We start from the raw sequence: 20,546 nt of genomic DNA on the forward strand, positions 1-20,546 counted from the left end.
GATTTGTATATGCAAGACTTGGACTTCATTTAATGCATCATGAAAGCTCCTAGTTCCTAGGTAAGGAAACAAATGCCAGTTGTAGCAATTAACTACCAAAAATTCTAAATAAAACAAAATTATTGAAATACTACAAAGAAAAAACTTTTAAAAATTAGTTTTCCATCTAAGTTTCTATCTGTTGTAGAGGAGAGAGATGTTTTAGGAGTGCTTACTGCAGCTGTCAGTCTGATAAGGAGAGGAAACCAGGGCTATAAAGTCAGAGGCCATGGTGCGCCCTTACAGCCTCAGCACTAGGCAGGCTAAGGCACAAGGACAGCAATTTCCAAGCTACCCTGAAGTATATACACAGACTGTCTCAAAGATAAGGGGAAAGCTATTACGTGATTTCATGTGTAAGTGTCTGGTCTGAACATATGTGTACCACATGTACACTTGGTATTCTGGGAGGCTAGAAGAGGGTGTTGGATCCACTGGAACTGGATGTGACTGCTATGTGGATGCTTTCTCTGTAAGAGCAGGAAGTATTCTTAACCACTGATCTATCTCTCACAGGCCCTCTGTGACTTTTAGGGCTTAATTGTGGGAACAGAATATCTCTGTGTATTATTCAGTAGAGACAAACAGACCTAAAGTAGTTTCCAATTACTTTAGCATTTTCCCCCTTCGTTGTCCTACCTTTCTTTAATCTACCTTTAATTTTTCTTCCGTCTTAAAAGCCTAGTAATCATCTCTGAAATAATCCTAGAAGAAACCCTACAGGCTGTAAAGAGAAGGAGCTTACCTGTTGCTGTGTTTGCACTAATGACTCCAAGTATTTGATGATAACAGATTTAAAATCTTTCACTCTTTCTTTCTGTTAAAGTACAATACATTAAGAAAGGACATTAGTAGGAAATTAAATCTAATTTTACCACAGAGCTACAGCAAAATTAAGGAAAGTACAGAATTATGATACATGCCTCAAATCTTCCCACTTCTTTTCGAATTGTTTTAGAGATCTGCTCAAAATCTCTCTCTCCTTGTTGTACTTTCGCTTCCCACTAATGAAAACAAGCAAGAGGAAAAAATGCTTATTTTTGCCTGGAAAAAATATTGTACTGTCATGATTACTCATTTAATTTAACCAAAATGCCTAAAAGACCCAAGAAATCTCAATATTGGAAAATCCAGTCTAACACAATCAGTGATGTAGAAGTTGAGGACACTCAGTGGGTGAGGCACTTGCTGTGCAAGCGTGATCATCAGAATCAGATCTCTAGTACCCTGTAGACGCTGGATGGGCATGGCAGTTTGCCTGTAACCCCCGCACCCTGCAGGCAGAGACAGAAAGATCCCTGAGGAAAGCTGACAAGCTAAGCAAGGCAAATCAGCAAGTTCTGGATTCAAGTGAAACAGTGTGTCTCAAAACATAAGGTGGATAGTGATGGAATAAAACACCCAAACATGATACTCTAGCCTCCACATGCATGCACACACATGTATATCCATGCACATACACATATGCCCACACACATTACATATGCATACGTGCACACTCCATACACACACACAAAAGGGTGCATTTCACCTCCTAGTGATAGAAATACATATAAGATTAAATTCCATTAATAGCTCATTGCTACATTTATTTAAGATTAGAATACTTAGACAGTTAATGAAATATAATATCCAGCCAGGTATGGTAGCTCCTGCCTCTAATTCTAACATTGAGAAAAAGAACTGTGAATTCCAAACTGGCCTAAGGTTAGATTCCACCTAACATGGTTAGATCCCATCTCAAAACCAACAAATAAAAGAACCACCTTACCAATGCCCATTAGATACACCTGGAGGGATTTTGAGTATAGACTTCACTATCAAATAAATTAAAAGACCTGCAGTTCGATTTTTACACATTTCAAAATATACCAACAATATTAATTCCAATAATACATGTTTATCACAATTCATATGGTCATGAAATACTTCAACATGTGGCAAACACTTTTAAAAAATTTGTAATGGTAAAATGACTACTTTTTTAAGAGTGGAACTATTTATTGTCTACTGTAGACTCATCAATAACCATTAAATTCAGTATGGACACAACAAAATATGACTAGTGACCAATGAAACAGCTAAATAAAAGGTTTAAGCAATGAAATGGTATTTTCCCACTATGTAACCAAAACACTGGTCCATACTCTGCAAAGAGCAGATGTACTTATTTGTAGTAATATAAAGGTTGTCCTACCTCTTCAATTTCCTTATTGAAGCATGGCAAAAAAAGTGTATAAATTATAATAAACTTATACAAATTTGTTAAAATACCATATATAATACATATATATGGGGGATAATATTGCCCAGAGAACTAAATGTGGGTAGGTCTACCTTTAAAACCATTTTTAGACAGAAAATGAGTAACCATCTGACAACAAAGCCATTTGAAAAGAGATGTACAAAATGCAAAGGTTAACTTTAGATGCTTCCTTCTGTGTTTTACATTTCAAAGTCATGTGAGGAAACAAAGGTTCCTGGAGATAAATACTTCTAACTAAATCACATAATTCATAAAAACTATGGAGAAATAGCTAAATGCTGAATGACTCAGAAAAAAATATGAAAAATTATGCATATATGAATGACAAAAAATCTGAGTAAAGAAAATATTAATTACCTCTCTTATTTCATTTTTAGCTTGTTGAATTTTATCTGGTTTGTTAGCAACCATCATTTTTGCCTCAGTTTCACGTTTTTTGAGCAAAGTAATCTGAGCATCTTCCCATTTCTGCCAGCATTTCATCCGATGGTCAAACACACCCTGTAAGTTGATGGCATAAGGCTATTAACAGTGTAAAAATACTCTCATTACAATATAAGTATAATAACACTAAATCTATAAAGCCAATTATTTAAATATACAGACAATGAAAATATGCAAGCCAATAGCAATTTCACTAGCTTTTAGGATTTTAAATGTGGCTTCTAATAAGATTAATAAGTGTAAAAGAGTTCCATGGTCTAAAAGAAAAAATAAAAGATGTATTTAATGAAAAACTACTGATATACATTAGAAGTGTTCTATTGAACAATATGCAAAACATTTAAATGTTAGGGGAAAAAAGAAATTAAAAACAAAAAATGGGCCAGGCCAGACCTACCCTGCAATCCCAGTACCATGAGACAGAGGCAGGAGGACTGCTGCTAAGTTTGAGACCAGCTTGGTTTATATGGTGAGTTCTAAGTAAGCCAGGGCTGGCTACATAGTGAGACAATATTACACACTTACACACACACACACACACACACACACGGAGAGGGGAACCCCAAGTAACAGAAGTGAAGAGTGAAGTACAGATGTCATAGTTGATTCTAAGAGAAAAAAAGCAAACAATAATTTAAGAGGCCTAACGAGAAAGGGAAAAGTTTTCACCTCTACATGGTGAAAAGGGCCAGAGAATAGTCAGAAGGCAGAGCTAAACGAAGAAACTGACACAGAGACTCTACCAGAGCAAGTCAACCAAAATCACCCTTATTTTCAAGGGTTCTGTCCGAGTAAGATCAAGATAATGAAGAAATATGAACTATAGCCACAGGAAAGCAACTAGGGTATGAACAAACAGAAACGGGAAAGGATGGACAAGAAGGGAAAACCCACTATGAATTTTTTCCTGTGTTGGAGGTATGTTAACATTATTTTAAATATTTACTAACTCAGCAAATGAGCCAACTATTAACAAACTAGGTGAATAAAAAGGCACTATGCCAGAAATACTTCAATTCTAAAACATATTTTAATCAAGAAGCAGAATATAGCTGGGTGTTGTGGTTTATGCCTGTAATCCCAATAATTGGAAGGCAGAAGTTAAGAGGGTCATGAGTTCAAGGCTCACAAGAGTCTGTTACTCCAGTTCCCGGAGATCTAATACCCTCTAATGACTACATAGATACCAGACAGCAGGCATACACCTAGTAAACATGAATATATATGAGCAAAACATTCATACACATAAAATAAAATAAATTTTTTAAAAAAAAGAAACAAAGAAAGGGGAGAGAGGAAGACAGCAATCTGATTATAAATAGAAAAGCCATCATGAGGCAGACAAAAGGAACATGTGGTAGCTATATAAAATAAAATTGAATTTCATGTCTGTATACAACCGCTGGTCAATAATTTTACTTCTAGCTATTTTTTGTCAAAACAGCTATTGTCAAAACACCTTATAAAATTAAGCTTGAATTGCTTGAATATGCCATGGGTTTAGTCCTAGCATTATTTAAGCAGATGTGAAAGCACACACTTGTAATCACAATAGGTTTCTAGGCCAGCCTGAGGTATATGAAATGCTGTTTTAAAAACCAAAAATAAACCAGATAGTGGTGGCGCACGCCTTTAATCCCAGCGCTGGGGAGGCAGAGGCAGATGGATCTCTGTGAGTTCAAGGCCAGCCTGGTCTACAGAACTAGTGCCAGGACAAGGTCCAAAGCTACAGAGAAACTCTGTCTCAGAAAAACAAAACAAAAGAAAAAAAATCAAAACAAAAAATGAATAAAGTGGCATATCTATGAATGTTAAGAACAATATGCTCCTTTTTAAAAAGGGAGGCAGGGGTCTGGGGGATGTATTGACAAAAGGACAAAACAAGTAGGAATGGGAACAAAAATTAGCTTCATGTACATTCACAGCTAGTCTTTTATGAAGACACTGAAGAATCTTAAGATATTAAAACTGTTGGAGAAATTAGAAGTCTTGATTGCGGAGAGGGAAATGTGTCCTTTTGGTTATCTGAATTGTCCTGCGAGTCTAACTGTTGCCTGTTACTAGCTCTTATGACTCTACCTCTTATGTTCAGACAGCTAACCTGGTCAACACTTTAGTAGACGCTGATCTGAAGAGCTTTTATCTGCCTTCACTAAAACCAGACCGCAGCTCTGTAGCTATAATCTAACTTCAGCATTTCTCAACACACCTTTGATACATTAAGTTGAAAGAATTTTTGTATGAAATAAGAATTTTTCCGGGGTGGTGGTGGCGCATGCCTTTAATCTCAGCACTTGGGAGACAGAGGCTGGTGGATTTTTTTGAGTTCGAGGCCAGCCTGGTCTACAAAGCGAGTTCCAGGACAGGCTCTAAAGCTACAGAGAAGCCCTTTCTCAAAAAAACAAAAAAATAAAAAAGAATTTTTTCATATAAATCTAGGTACCCCTGGATTAAAAAGTTAAATAACTCTTTCCAAGCTCAGCTGATTGTGACAAATCTTTTGATGCCAATATTCTCTAGAGAATTTTGGAAAACACGAACATAACTAATTTCAAAGAATGTAGAAGCCTAACAGAAGATTTCAGGCATGGGAAGAGGTTTTTCTAAGGGTCAGCAAAGGCGGCCACCCTGCCATAGGGCCTTTCCCTGGGAAGCTCTACTCGGTATGTCCTCAAAGACACTGTCAATTTCCCTTTTTGACCCAGGTTTTTTTTTCTTATGCATTTTTGTTTTGTGTTTTAAAGATTTAATACTACTTCTGTATATGTGGTTCATGTGTAAGAGCACCTGACCCCTTGAAGCTGGATGTGAAGCAGGCAGCTGTGAGCCGCCACCGGAGGTGCTAGGCACTGAGCTCAGCTCCTCCACAAGTGCTCTAACTGAGAACCATCCCTCCAGCCCTTATCTTTGTGACTGTTTGTTTTAAATAACAGCTCTCACATCTCTCTAGAGACAATCAACAGATGAAACAGAAATGGGAATCATCACCTGATGGTGCATGCTTGCTTGTAATCTGGGCAGTTGGGAGGTCCAGGCACAAGGATCAGGAGATCAAGGCCAGTCTTGGCCACACAATACACACAAAAACTATAAAAAGTTACCAGGTCTTGAAAATCAGGCCGAGATAAGGTTAAAAATAAAAGCTGCCAGGCTGGAGAGATGACTTAGTGGTTAAGAGTACCAGCTGCCCTTTCAGGGGACCCACGTTCAATTTCTAGCACCCGCATGGCAGCTCACAACTGTCTGTAACTCCTCTAAGAGATCTGACACCTTCATAACATAAAATAAAATTAAATAAAAATAATTTTTAAAAAGATAAAACAAAAATAAAAGCTACCTTTTCTCTCCATAGATGGACACAGTTTGCACAAGAAAGAATGGTCTCATTAGTTCTCTAAAATATTTGAATTCAAGGAAATGCAAAGGGTAAGCTGAATTTCCCTCATTATCACTTTCAACCATAACAGTAACCCAAGGACATTATAACATTACAAAATCTCTTCTGAAGAATGCTGACAGGCTGATAGCTCAGTTTGAGGGTATAAATACTGAAGGCATTTGCAGAGCACCAATTTCTAACTAGATTCCTTCTGCAACCACTCAGAAATAGGTTTCTTTAACATGTGAGTTATGGTCTAATTTAGTCTCATTTCATCTATAAATACAGGACTATATATTTGAGTACACAGACAGAAAATCCTTTTATTGTCCAAATTCATGCTAAAGACCTCCTGAACCATTAAGACAATAATCACTCCTACTTTTATCCTATTTCTCCCCTCCCCCACCCACCAAGACAGTTCTGGTGTTGTAGACCAGACTGGCCTTGAACTCACAGAAGTCTGTCTGTCTGTCTCTGATTAATGGCATCGCCACCGCCTGGCTTTTATCCTATTTCTAAATGCCTAGCAAACTTTACCAATGAAAACAGACCTGGCAGGCAGCTGCAGTTACTTCTAGAATGAGCAAATTAATGCAAATAGTTAAAATTTGAATAATTTGAATATGACTATGTAAATAAATATATACTGTTTTCACTTCTTATTTGGCATTCCGTAAACTTCTTATATTTTTGGTTGTGAGCCTAGCCTTTAATGGCTGAGGCATCTCTCCAGTCCTATTTTTTTCCAATGTTCACTGGTGTTTTGCCTTCATGTGTGTGTGAGGGTGTCAGAAACCTTGGAACTGGAGTTAAAGACAGTTGTGAGCCATCTAAGTGCTGGGAATTGAACCCAGGTCCTCTGGAACAGCAGCCAATGCTCATAATTGCTGAGCCATCTGTCCAGTCGTCCTTAGACTTCTTAAAAACTGTTTTATTTTACTATCCATGTCATAAGAGAAGAAAATGTTAAATTACAAGTACTCATTTTTGAAGTTATTTTTTATGTAGTGAACAGTATATTTGCACACTTGTATCTAATAGAAAACCAACTGTCTGTGTGTGTATGCACGCATACTCACCCACGTACTTGCACTTGCTGTGTGATCTGGATGGCCAAGAATTTACTAGCCTGGCCCAGGTATTACTATTACAGACAATCATACTGTGTCTAGACTAAATTACTTCTAAAGCAAAAGGCTTTAGCAAAAGAGTGTAAGAAAGCTTGTAGAATAGGGCTTACTTTCACTGCAGCAATGAGCCGAATGTAGTCACTAAGAAGTTCTGAGAACATGTAAAAGTCGGCAAAAGCTTGTTCTTGATGCAACTGGTCTATCTTTTCCTCGACCTCTGCAAGCTGAGACAAGGCTCTAGACAGGGCAGTGTGATCCTCAGAATTACCTAGCATGGCAGCACTCTTAGCAAAGGCAGCTGTGTTGGCTGAAAGTTCTGAAATTTAAATAAAAAAGCATTTAGTATTTGTTAGTAAAATTGTACTATATTCATGAATTTAGTAATATTTAAATTAATATGAAACAGTCAATAAGTGCTTCGGGTACAGATGCTAGTAGAAGCACCGGTGCTGTATGGAGTCGCAGCTGCAGAGCACCCACCCAGCATGAACAAGCCTGTGTTTACATCCAGTCCCAGCATAGCTCCACAACCCTCCAAAAAAGAATCATAGCTTATGTCTTCAGATGGTGAACTGTGTCTAATTCTTGAATTATTTTAATAATCTGCCTCCCCTTTTGACCCCAAAGTGCTCATTTATTGTCTTCTGCACTCTGTTAAAGAGGTGTGTTTCTAATATAAGAAGCATGAAGATAAAAATTAAAGAGGCTGGAGAGAAGGCTCCAAGGTTAAGAGTTTATACTGCTGTTCTGGAGAACCCAAGTTTGTAAACTCACACACTGGCACATACAAGTACATATAATTAAGAATAATACTTCTTTAAAAGATCACAATTAAATTATACTATATTCCTTGGCATTTAAACATTTGGCATTGAAAATAATGTCTCAGTTTTTAATGAGAATCTTATCTACCAAGAAAGAAAAACAAGGTAAACTTGTAAACACAATTCAATTTATATCAAATTAAGTCATTTTTTGTTATTTGTTTTGCAATGACGCTAACTTTTTTTTTTCTGAGACAAAGACTAGCCTGGAACTCATTATTTAGTCCTGGCTGGCCTCAAACACATAATTTCTCCAATCACAATTTCTAGATTATTTTTAATATAACCATTTCAAGCCTTTTCAAATGAAAAATTAGATGTTTAAAGGCCACTGATAATGACTAAGAATTACATTTTCTGAAAACTGTTCTATTACTCTGTAATTTCTTTTTTAAAAATACAGTTCACGGGGCTGGAGAGATGGCTCAGTGGTTAACAGCATTGCCTGCTCTTCCAAAGGTCCTGAGTTCCATTCCCAGCAACCACATGGTGGCTCACAACCATCTGTAATGAGGTATGGTGCCCTCTTCTGGCCTGCAGGCATACACGCAGAAAGAATATTGTATACATAATAAATATTAAAAAAATACAGTCCACTTCCAAAGAGATACATAATACAAACAGTAAAGCTACAACAAACTATTATATAGAAATAATCATCATACGGGGGCTGGAGAAATGGTTCAGCAGTTAAGAGGACTGGTTGCTCTTCCAGAGGACCCAGGTTCAATTCCCAGCACCCACATGGCAGGTCACAACTGTCTGTAACTCCAGTTCCAGGGGATCTGGCACCCTCACACAAATATACTTGCAGGCAAAACACCAATGCACATAAAATAAAAATAAATAAATCTTAGAAAAATATTTATCATACAAGTAATCTGCTACTTAATGAAATCTATTAAACATTGTCACATAGTAAATATTTCAGACAACCATTATGAAGAGTCTTAGACTGGGCAGTGGTGGTGGAGCACACCTTTAACCCCAGCACTCGGGAGGCAGAGTCAGGCCGATCTCTAAGGGTTTGAGGCCAGCCTGGTTCCGGGATAGCCAGGACTGTTTCAATGAGAAACCCAGTCTCGAAAAACCAAAGAGTCTTGGACAGTAAAAATATCCCTACCCCCAAAGTCAAACAAACAAATATTCAACCCCCCAAAAATTTGTGGGTTAAAAAAAAAAACATTAAAAAAGCATGAACTTCTTAATTTTTGTCTGTCTCTAGCCCAGGCTGACCCTGAACTTCACATTGAGAGGCTTGCCCGGAACTCCAGACTGCCTGGTTTATGTAGTACTGGAGCTCAAACCCAAGGCCTTCTGTGTGTTCAACAAGCACTACCAAGTAGGGGCCATCTCCAGTCCCTAAATACTATGAAAACATAAGCAAAATAATTCATGGAATTTTTTAAGAAATAGAGGCACAATATATTTTCAAGAAAATCCGTAAATACCAATTTTAAATTTTCCCCACCTTGGTTCAGAGAATTGAACACAGGGTCTCATGCATGCTAGACAAGCACTCTACCACCACTGAGCTATAATCTGAGTCCTATAAATTTTATATATATAAATTTTATAAATCTGAGTCCTATAAATAAATTTTAGAAACTCAAATTTATATTATAATCAGTTACTAATGAAACAATTTTATCTATTAAATTATAAATGTATCAAGAGCTAAATAAATAATAATTTGAAATTAAAAGTTTTATAAGCTTTTGATTTTTCTAATTTAAACTAGAAGTTAGATCAAAATACAGCAGAAAGTTTTAAATGATATTGAAACAAAATACTCTTTCTTCTGGTCTTGAGACAGTCTCACTATGTACTCTGGACTAGCATCACTATGTACTCATGGCAGTCCTGCTTCTGTCTCCTAATGCACCACACCCAGCACAAACCACTGCTTTATCCTTCCCAGAATCACAGCTGAGTATTCACTTTAACAAGGCACACCGACCTTTTCTATGACAAACCAAGGCTTCAACACTGGCATGAAGTTTCCGAAGTTGCTGGTCAAGATTCTCAAATTGTTGTTGCTTTTCCTCAAACCACTAAGAAAAAAAAAATGAAAAATGGAGCTAATTTAAGACGAACGAACTATTGTAAATTAGGTTACCAATAGCAAGCTACCTTTCTTGTTTTAGAACGGTAAATTAGCCGTATATAACCATGGTGGTCAAATGATGTAGCTGAGAACTGAACTCAATAAGCAAATTAATATCCTATTTTCTGCTTGTACAGCTTTAAAATGCAATTGTTGGGCTCATTAATTCATTTCATTATTCAAGTCGAAAAATCAGCTCTTACTGCATCCGATTCATTCATCTTGATTGTCATTTTGTTGACAGCGTCGGCAGCCTTGTTCACCATCCTCAATATTCCTGCTCCACTCAGAGCCTGTGTATTAACTGCTCTCGGCAGCTGGAATTGAATGACAAATAAGGGCAAACAAACCGGTTAAAAGCCTAGAGATTTAACTGGGCACAAAAGGGATCCCCCTCCCAAAATAAAGAAGAGAGAGAGAAGAAAAGAGAAAAGAGGCTATATTTTCTTCACTCTCATACATTTCAACAGTGAGATCTAATTTCTCAAATGCACTACTTGTACATTCTCAAAGGAAAACTTAAAAAATAGACTTTCCATTGCTTTTCTTCTGCACGTTTACATTTAGATAGAACAAACGCTGTTTGTCAAAATACATTAAGAAATTGCCAGGCTCTAACGCTGGCCACCTGTCTGCAAGCACAAACAAGCTGCTGGTGAGCAAAGATGCTCTTGAGAAAAATCTCCCCATGCTGGTAGGGCTGTGCTTGTGAGTTTCTAGAAAATTCTTGGACTTAAGCAAAGTTTTTTTTTTTTTTAAATCCCAAGCAGTGACAGCAAAATTATGTATAATCTATTTAATTAAATCAAGTTTAAATTTTTCAAAAAGGATCTGATCATCATCCTCTATCACTAAAAGGAATTATTTGCTGGTGATTTAGTTAAGCAAAACCAGAAGTTCCAAAACATGGTCTCACTGTTTTTACTGAACGAATCATTTACTGAAGGGCTAATCTTCGATTAGTTATGACAATACCTAATTAGAGAGACAATTTAAACGAGAAATACCTCTGAGCTTTCCAAGAACTGCCTTAAGTCAGGATCCTGAAGCAAGGTTGGATGCTTCACTGTTCTCTGAAGATACCTATATTTAAGAGTAGAATTGATCCAGTTTTAGTGCAATTTTAAATTTGAGTTTCAACAAAAGAATAAAAATATCCAGGTAGAAGGTATCTTCAATGTATCTCTTGTTAGTTTGCACTCCCTATTTATCTAGAATTTTACACAAATTGAATAGGGCAGTGGTGGTGTATACCAGAATCCCAGAATTCACCCAGAGGCAGGTGAATCTCTGTGAGTCTGAGGCTAGACTGGTCCACAGAGCAAGTTCTAAACCAGCTAGATCTACATATAAGACCCTAACTCAGAGAAAAGAACTTTAAAGAAGTAGAATAAAAAGGTTTTGTCCATTTTTTAAAAATTTTTTTAGTTTATGTGTATGTGGAAGTGCCTACATGTGCCACATATACGCCTGATACCCATGGAGGCCAGAGCTGGACTCATGCAGGTGTGAGCCACCATGTGGTTAGTAGGAACAAACCCATGTCCTCTGCAAGAGCAAGTACGCCCCCCACCTCAACACAGGTTTTCTCTGTAGCCTGTCCTGGAACTTGCTCTATTTCTGTAATATAAAATTTAGTCTTCATCAAATCAGAACCAAGGACCAAAAGCCAATTGCCGTTTAAATCTACCAACAAGCAGAACTATTGATAGGCAATTTCCTAATTTGGAGATAGTAGTAATTACGCTTGTTGAGAAGAAAATACACACAGGGTATGTTAACTGTTAACTTCATTCTCTAAAATTACAGCTGGAAACGTTAACTTGGCCCGGAGGAAAACTGCTACACAAGCTCATACCTCCTTCTACAGCTGAAATGTCAGTGAGAAGTGGATACATTATCTATTCTGTCCCCACTTTCAAAAGATGAGCAAAGGGACTTGAGAGAACTCAAAGGTGAAGAGTACTTGCTGCAGCCAGGTGGTGGTGGCTCACGCCTTTCATCCCAGCATTTGGGTGACAGAGGCAGGCAGATCTCTGTGAGTTCGAGGCCAGCCTGTTCTATAAGAGTTAGTTCCAGGGCAGGCTCCAAAGTTACAGAGAAACCCTATCTTGAAAAATGAAAAAAATATATATAAATAAATAAAAATAAAGGAAACCTTGAGTTAAAATTTTAAATGTTGGTAGTTATTAAATAATAAGTAAGGTTCAGAATTTTAATAATGAAATTCTCCTAACGTGATGGATAAGTTATTCAGTTTAGATGTCATATGGCATGAAGCAGTTTGTAGAGACTGTTAGTGAAAGTGCTGGAAAACAGTAGGTGCTCACACACAATATAACACTCAATCTCTACAAAGCATTCCGGCCAAGTGTGTTAGCATGTGTGAGTCCCCATCATTTCGAAAGTGGCCAACTGGCCAGCCTGGTCTACATAGTAAGACCCTGTCTCAGAAAGAAAGGAAAGTGACAAACATCCTATATTTTAAGCCTAAAAAAAGGGTACCTACCACTACTTATACCCTTAAACAACTTTCCACAGCACATTTTATAGATTACAAGCCTCAAACACTAATAAAAGGCTAATACATAATTAAGTTTGAAATATATACGCACTTTGTCCTTTAAAGAAGTCATTTGTGGCCGGCGGTAGTGGCACCACACGCCTTTAATCTCAGCACTCAGGAGGCAGAAGCAGGTGGATCTCTGTGAGTTCAAGGCCAGCCTGGTCTACAAGAGCACCAAAGCTACAGAGAAACCCTGTCTTGAAATAACAAACAAACAAACAAAAAAGGAAGTCATTTGTGGGGCAGGTGCAAAGACCAGAGGACTTTCAGGAGTCACTGTTTTCCTCTACCATGTGACTTCTGAAGAGCAGTCTCAGGTTGTCAGGCGTGGGAGCCACTACCTTTACCTGCTGAGCATCTCACCAGCACACAGATTCCTTTAGGAATCACTGAATAGTATCAAACTGACACTATAATATAATATACAAGTCTTATAAAATCTAACTTTTTGTTTTATATTTTGAGATAGGGTCTCACTACATAGATAGCGTTGGCTGGCCTTGAATTTGATAGGTAGACTAGACTATCCTTGAACTCATAGAGACATTCCTGTGAGTGCTGAGATTAAAGACACTTTAACTTTGGTAAATTCTGTTAGAAAATTCAGTTGACAGTGGATCTCATTTTTATCCTGGCACATGGAAGCTTTCTGGGGGATCAATTTCAGAAAATAATATTTGAGAAAGAAACATAAAACTTTTTTTCTTAAGGGACAGAGGGAAGCAAATAAGTAAATAAAAGATACTGTGGTTTTTTTACACAGTTAAAATTAAGAACAGGGTTTAAACAACAAACATCGATAAATACATGCCAACTCAGGGATGGCATGGTGAGGCCCCAGTTCAAGGGAAAAGAAATGAAACATACAAACAGAAAAAGAGTATAAGAGAAAGAAAACCAGGAAAGCTCGCTAAAGGAATTTAAGTATAAAGGGCAACTGAAGTTGATGCCAGCATCACACTCCTAAGAGGAGGCCAGCAGCAACTCAGATCTGCTTTAAGCAGAGTGAATTGAGAAGAATCATTTGAGCTTTCTAGTTTCTATTTGCATGTGAAGACAAAACAAAGGAGGCTGCCTAAAATCCTTAAGATGAATAGTTAAAAATAATTTCTCTTACTTTAAATTCAATTCCAACAAAATGAGAGACTAGAAAAGCGGAGTCTGGGTGTTAGATGATGGTCACCTGTTTACTGAACAGACATTTGCTGAGCACTGGCTACATATCTTATTCTGAGGTCATAGAATCTATCAGCATACAAAAGTTATTAGTATCTCTTCCTTCACTGACTTTACAGTTGTTACTAGAAGACAGATGATATATTAGACATGTAGCTAGCAATCACGTAAATTATGTAATATATAATATGGGACAAAATGGCAAGTCCTGTGAGAAAAGAAGAAAGAATAGGGCACATAGAACCAAGTACATAAAATGTGACCATGGCAATTTAGCTAGGTTACAATGAAGCCAGTTGTCAGAACACGCTTTTCTTGAACATTTATACTTGAAAGGATAATGAGATTTAGGTGAGTAACAAGTAGAAATGCCTCACTCAAAACAAAAGGGTCATTGTGACCTAGAGCAAAGTGGGTGATCAAAAAGATTGGAAAAAACACAGGAAACAACAAAATGAATGAGCAGTGGGGGTCAGATAGGAAGTTGTTGTCAATGATAAGAACTTTGGTTTTTACAGAATGAAATTAGGGATTGTGCAATCTGCTGTAGGGGAGTTTTGCTTGCTTTTGAAACTGTCTCATGTAGCCCAGGCTGGCCTCAAACTCTCTATGTAACTGAGGATAACCTTGAACTCTTGATCCTTTTCCCTCTACCTCCCAGGTGCAGAGATTACAGGCTTTTGAAACTACATCCAGCCCAAGTTGTGTTTTAAAGAATTTATGCTATACATAAATTCTTGCTAGTCACTAGATTGAAGAGTCCAGGCTTCGCAGAACAACAGAACTTCCTGGTGAATCAGATCACCCTGGACAGTGACCTACCTCCAAATTCCTTGAAGTGAAAGAGTAGGATTACTCAATCCATCATAATCTTTTTTTTTTTTGCAAATGGAGTTTTTTTAGGTGCTTGAAATGAACACTGATTCTAACCAGTTCATTTAAAGATAACATATGCTTAAGTTACTTCTTGCTAAAGTAACTTAATACATAAATATGATAGTACAGGACAGATTTCAAGTGGAAAGCCATTCTAAATCATACCTCTCTGAATGTCTTTACCTGTGTTGGTCTGGCTTAAAATATGCTTGCTTGCCTTTTGCATTTTTGTTCGTCTGTTTTATGCCTCATTTAGACTCCCAGGTAAAATTACAGATGAGTCACAATGCCTACCTAATATACTCTTTTGTTTGTTTGTTTTTGTTTTTTTGAGACAGGGTTTCTCTGTATAGCTTTGGTGCCTGTCCTGGAACTAGCTCTTGTAGACCAGGCTGGTGTCGAACTCACAGAGTTCCACCTCTCTTTACCTCCCAAGTGCTGGGATTAAAGGCAATGTACCACCACCAGGCCCTAATATACTCTTAATAAAAGTAATCTGTGCTTACTTTACTGAGTATGGGGGGTGTTTAGATACTTAACTATTTTTTCTTTCTAGTTTTATATAAAAAATATTTTTATTATTGTGATTTTTAGTAGTGTAATTTTTAGATAGACTTTTAAGGAACTACTGAAATTAAAAGATACTTTGTATTGTATGAAGCTACCCTAATGGACTATATGGTACAGTCAAACTAGAAAGATACTGAAGCATCAAATACCACGTCCTTGGCACAAGTCTTAGTTTCTGAGTCAGCTTGTCATCCAAACTTTTTAACCTTCCTCAAAGGGTGTAGTGGTGCACACCTTTGATGCCAGCACTTGGGAGGCAGAGGCAGGCAGACCTCTGAGTTAGGACTTGCCTTGTCTACAGAGTGAATTACAGGACAGCAAAAAATACATATTAAGACCCTACCTACAAAAAACAGAGCAAACAGAAAAAGGTTTGTTGTACTGTAAAGTTGACTTCTGATAGTCTCGCTTTTGTTTTCACATTTCAGCACAAGAAGAGAGGACTATACGGGTAGAGGCAGGCAGACCTCTGTGAGTCCAAGGTCAGCCTGGTCTATAGAGCTAGTTCCAGCACAGCTATGGCTGTTACTGAGAAATTCTGTCTTGAAAAACCGAGAGAGAGGGAGGGAGGAGGAGGAGGAGTGAGAGAGGGGAAGGAGGGAGAGAAGAAGGGAGGGAGGGAGGGCGGGCAGGCTGCATGTTAAGTTGGGAGTAGAAATATTCTAGTCTGCCATTAAAAAGATAAGTTTTAAGCCAGATATGGCAGTGTATGCCTTTGATCCTAGTACTGTAGGAAGCAGAGGCAGGCTGATCTCTATGTTCAAGGCCAGCCAGACTGCACAGTGAGAACTTGTCTCAAAGAGGAAAGAAGAAAGCAAGTCTTTAAATCTATAGGACATATAAAGTTATATACTCGAAAGGGAGATATAACATATTTATAATTAGCCCCTAATTACATAATGAATAAACAAAATGTAACATTGCTATCCATTAAAGTCAAAATCAAGTACACAAAAATGAGAGGGCACACACATGCAGTTTTCACTGTTTAAGAGTGCTTATACCAAATAATTATTCAAATAAAAAAATAACTTAGGAATGGAGAGATGGCTTAGTAATTATAAACAGTTGCTTTTCTTGGAGAAGATTCAGGTCTGGTTCCCAGCAGCCACATGGTGGTTCACAACCATCTGTAACTCCAGTTTCAGGAGGTTCGACCCACTCTTCTAAACACCACAGGCACCAAGCCTGCATGTGGTGAATATGTTTACAACGAGGCAAAGCACTCAAACACATTAAAATAAATCTAATTTTTAAAAACAGATTTATACAAATAACTGGGTCTTTCTATGTAGCCCAGGACAGGCCCGGGCTGAAAGTCCTTCTGCCAGTTTATTGAATACTGGGATTGCAGGAGTGTACACCACACACAGCTTCCTCAAACATTCTATCAAGTCCTGCAAGCACAGCTTCCATGTTTCCCTCTTATAACTACAGTCATATTGTTAGTGCTCTTGGTGATTATGATCTAATCCTAACATTTTCCTGCTTGTAAGAAGATCCAGAAACAGGAGTTGTACTGTCAGACTATAAAGCATGAGGTACTATGACTTGGAATTACCTCTCCAGTGCCGCTCGTCGTTTCTCTACAAACTCAGTGGATGATGAGTCTTCTTTACCTACTTTGACCTTGGTCATACCTTTGAAAAAGTTGGAAGAAATTTGTAAGAATTTTTTTAGATTATTATAAAACAGGCCATAATATCTTCATAATCAAAATATACTTTTAACTATATAATAATGTGTAATATGTTGGTAACTGGGATCTTATTTAAAGAGAAACCCATTTTGAAGAATTACATCTCATGATGTATTAATATCTCTAATGAATAAATATCTATGGCAGGAACATGTAAACAAAGTACATCATGACTTATATTTATGGGGTTTGAACTCACACAATAAGTTTATAGAAAAGCTTATATAAAAATTTCATTATTTGTGGTATTTCACACTTTAAAAACAATGGTTTTGATATTCCAAGATTATTTTCTCCCTAGACCTGGACTTGAACCCAAAGTCTTATGAATGCTAAACAAGAACTCTACTTCTGGCCTAGATCCCCAACTTGATTCTTTTCCCTACATTTCTTTTTTAAAATGACTTCATTATTTACTTCTGTGTATGTGTGTATTTCATTATGTACACATGCATATAGGTATTGCAGAGGCCAGATGAGGACAGCAGATCCTCTGGAACTGAAGTTAAATGCAGTTGTGAGACACCTAACATGGTCCTGGGAAGCAAACTCCAGCTTTTTACAGAAGTGGCAAGTACTTTGCTGAGTCGTCTCCTTAGGCCCCAGGCCTACATTTCAACACATAAAATGGGGAGTTTAAAAAAAACTAAGCTAATTAATGTCAATAAAAGTCTTTATGGAAGGATAAAATGTGTTAGATATAATTGATGAATTTGCTAAATGCTTTCCCTGCTTCAGAACTAGCATGTTCCTATTTGTCATGACTAGTTCTGCTGTTTGTCTTTTTTTGTTTGGTTTTTTGTTTTGTTTTGGAGACAGAGTTTCTCTGTGTAGCTCTGGCTGTACTGGAACTCACTCTGTAGACCAGATTGGCCTCCAACTCACAGAGATCTGCCTGCCTCTGCCTCCTGAGTGCTAGGATTATTAAAGGTGTGCGCCACCAACATTCGGCTTGTTTTTGTCATTTTGTCTTTGTTCCATAGAACCAAGGTCTCAACTACTCATCCTGCTTAAGTCCCCCCAGTGCTGGTGTTATAAAGATGCATGTTTGTGTCTGGCTGCTCCTTTTCCAATAGTGTAGAAAGACTCGTGTTTTTAATTCAGTTGAAGTCCTGCTAAAAGTGGTAAGTCATACGCTAAGGCAGTTTCATTTCAGTGGCAGTTACAGCTTCCCAGAAAGCTACTCTTTGTACTCTGCCATCTCAGTAAAAGATACATAGTACTTTAAAAATCTATACACCTACACAAGTGTGGTAGCAGATGCCTATAGTCCCAGCACTTGAGAGAATGAGATAAGTGGACTGTGAGTTTCAGGCTAGTATAGGCTACACAGTAAGACTCTGTCTCAAAAGAAAGAAAGAAAAGGAAGGAAGGGAGGGAGGGAGAGAAAGAAGGAAGCAAGCAAGCAAGCATGATGATCCACATCTATAATTTGAACACTTGGGAAGTATAGGAAGATCAGGAGCTCAACCCATTTTAAATATATTTGACACTTCTAAAACAATACAGTATTTTTTATTTTATTATTTTTTTAAAGAAAATTTGGTAGTGTTGTGCACCTAGCATGCTGAAGTCCCTGAGCTCAGTCCCCATCACAAAACAACTAATCCAAGGGTGGGGAAGCTTTTAATCCCAGCACTCCAGAGGCAGAGGCAGGAGGATCTGCGAATTTGAGACCAGCCTGGTCTACAGAGTTATAAGATAACTGGGGCTACACAGTGAGGACCTATCTTGAAAAAAAGCCTAACCCAGAAAGTTTTGTATTTAAGGGTCAAGAAAAGGATATAACAAATAACAAATTCATTTGAAGGCATCAAGTTTCAAAATTATAAATTATAAAATGAATTTTCAAGCCAAACATTTAATAAAACTAACGATCAGCAAAATTCATTTTAAATATATTTCAGAGTAATAATGTTGAATGTAAAGAAAATTAAAATGGGGGTCATTAAAAATATAGGACTTAAACAGACTGATAATAACGTACAAATTTTAAGATATAAATTTTTGTTTGTTTGTTGAGACTGTGTAGCTTTGGAGCCTGTACTAGAACTTGCTCTGTAGTCCAGGCTGGCCTCGAACTCACAGAGATCCGCCTGCCTTTGCCTCTGCCTCCCAAGTGTTGGGATTAAGGGCGAGCATCAACACCACCCAGTCAAAACCAAAGTCTTAAAAGTGGAACAATGGGGGCCAGTGAGATGGCTCAGTGTATGAAGATGCTTGCTGCCAAACCTGACTAGTTTGAGTTCACTCCCAGAGATCCACACAGAAGGAGAGCACCAACTTCCATAAACTGTCCTGACCTCCATATGCATATGGTGGCAAGAGTGACACCTCAACACACATAGTAAGTACAGTAGCAAAAAGTTATAGTACACGAAATGAAGGCTTTCTGCTTCTTTTAAAAATTTTGAATTTTGTTAACTAAGCCCTTACTGGTGATCAGAGTAGAAATTTTTTGTTTGTTTGTTTGTTTTATTTCAGGCAGAATCTCACTAAACCTGGCTGGGAACTCAAGAAGCTAAGATGAATTTAAATAGCTTTTAAAAGAGCAAGGTTAAATTGAACTTTTCTTTGGACAATATATAGCTGAACACCAAACAAAACCTAGCTCTTAGACAAAAACACTAACATCTTAACAACATTAAATATCACTAGAAAAGGACTCAGTAAATTGGTATTCTAACGACCCTAGAAAGTTAAGCTTCTAACCTCCTTCAATTTAATCAATTTCAACCAAATATTCAACAACCAGGTATTTATATGTTATAAACTAAAATTGCAATCTACACATTCTTCAAGAATACACAGGAAGCCAGGCGGTGGTGGCACACACCTTTAATCTCAGTACTTGGGAGGCAGAGGCAGGTGGATCTCTGTGAGTTTGAGGCCAGCCTGGTCTACAAGAGCTAGTTCCAGGACAGGCTCCAAAGCTACAGAGAATCCCTGTCTCAAAAAACAAAACAACAAAAAAAGAATACACAGGAGCATCACAGCACATATAAACCTGCACCTCTAGACAGGAGCCCTGATTAGGGATGATTAAGTGATTAATAAACCATGACAGCTAAAATTGAATTAGGAACAGTAAAAAGAAATGTTCTGACTTATGCTTACCTACTATACTCTTTTCTGGAGCTGGTGGCACAATGTAACCAACATGTAAATATTTGCTTGCTAATTTGCTATGCAAACCAAGAAAGTCACTGAATCTTCTTTTGACTGAAAATTCACTCTTACTGAACATGGAAAGGGAAGTCTACAAATGAAGAACAGGTATTTCACACTGTTAACAGAAAGCGATCATTTACAAATTAATGCTGCACATAACTACATGAACAGTCTGCTCTATTTTGAAAACGAATACAGAGTACGTAGTGTGGCTTAAAGACAACAACAACAACTAAACTAAAATTTAGGGCTCAAGACATAGTTTTTTAAAAGTAATATAAAAAGTTAGAAAACAC

General features: G+C 37.5%; 1 protein-coding gene across 3 annotated transcripts in view; it reads right to left on the bottom strand.

Annotated features, from left to right (window-relative positions):
• The window catches only part of Snx2 (sorting nexin 2), a 42,741-nt gene that overhangs the window by 1,701 nt on the left and 20,494 nt on the right, over positions 1 to 20,546 (bottom strand). For all 3 annotated transcript variants that reach the window (XM_048419181.3, XM_048419183.3, XM_085699866.2), the window contains 9 exons: positions 20,197 to 20,338; positions 16,942 to 17,020; positions 11,200 to 11,275; positions 10,396 to 10,509; positions 10,046 to 10,139; positions 7,372 to 7,577; positions 2,663 to 2,806; positions 963 to 1,043; positions 785 to 856 (listed from right to left, as the gene is read on the bottom strand). In XM_048419181.3, coding sequence (XP_048275138.1) covers positions 785 to 856; positions 963 to 1,043; positions 2,663 to 2,806; positions 7,372 to 7,577; positions 10,046 to 10,139; positions 10,396 to 10,509; positions 11,200 to 11,275; positions 16,942 to 17,020; positions 20,197 to 20,338 — 1,008 coding nt within the window. The remainder of the gene's footprint in view (positions 1 to 784; positions 857 to 962; positions 1,044 to 2,662; positions 2,807 to 7,371; positions 7,578 to 10,045; positions 10,140 to 10,395; positions 10,510 to 11,199; positions 11,276 to 16,941; positions 17,021 to 20,196; positions 20,339 to 20,546) is intronic.

This window comes from Myodes glareolus, chromosome 13, assembly GCF_982192425.1.
Source record: "Myodes glareolus chromosome 13, mMyoGla1.1, whole genome shotgun sequence".
NCBI classification, from domain to species: Eukaryota; Metazoa; Chordata; class Mammalia; order Rodentia; family Cricetidae; genus Myodes; species Myodes glareolus.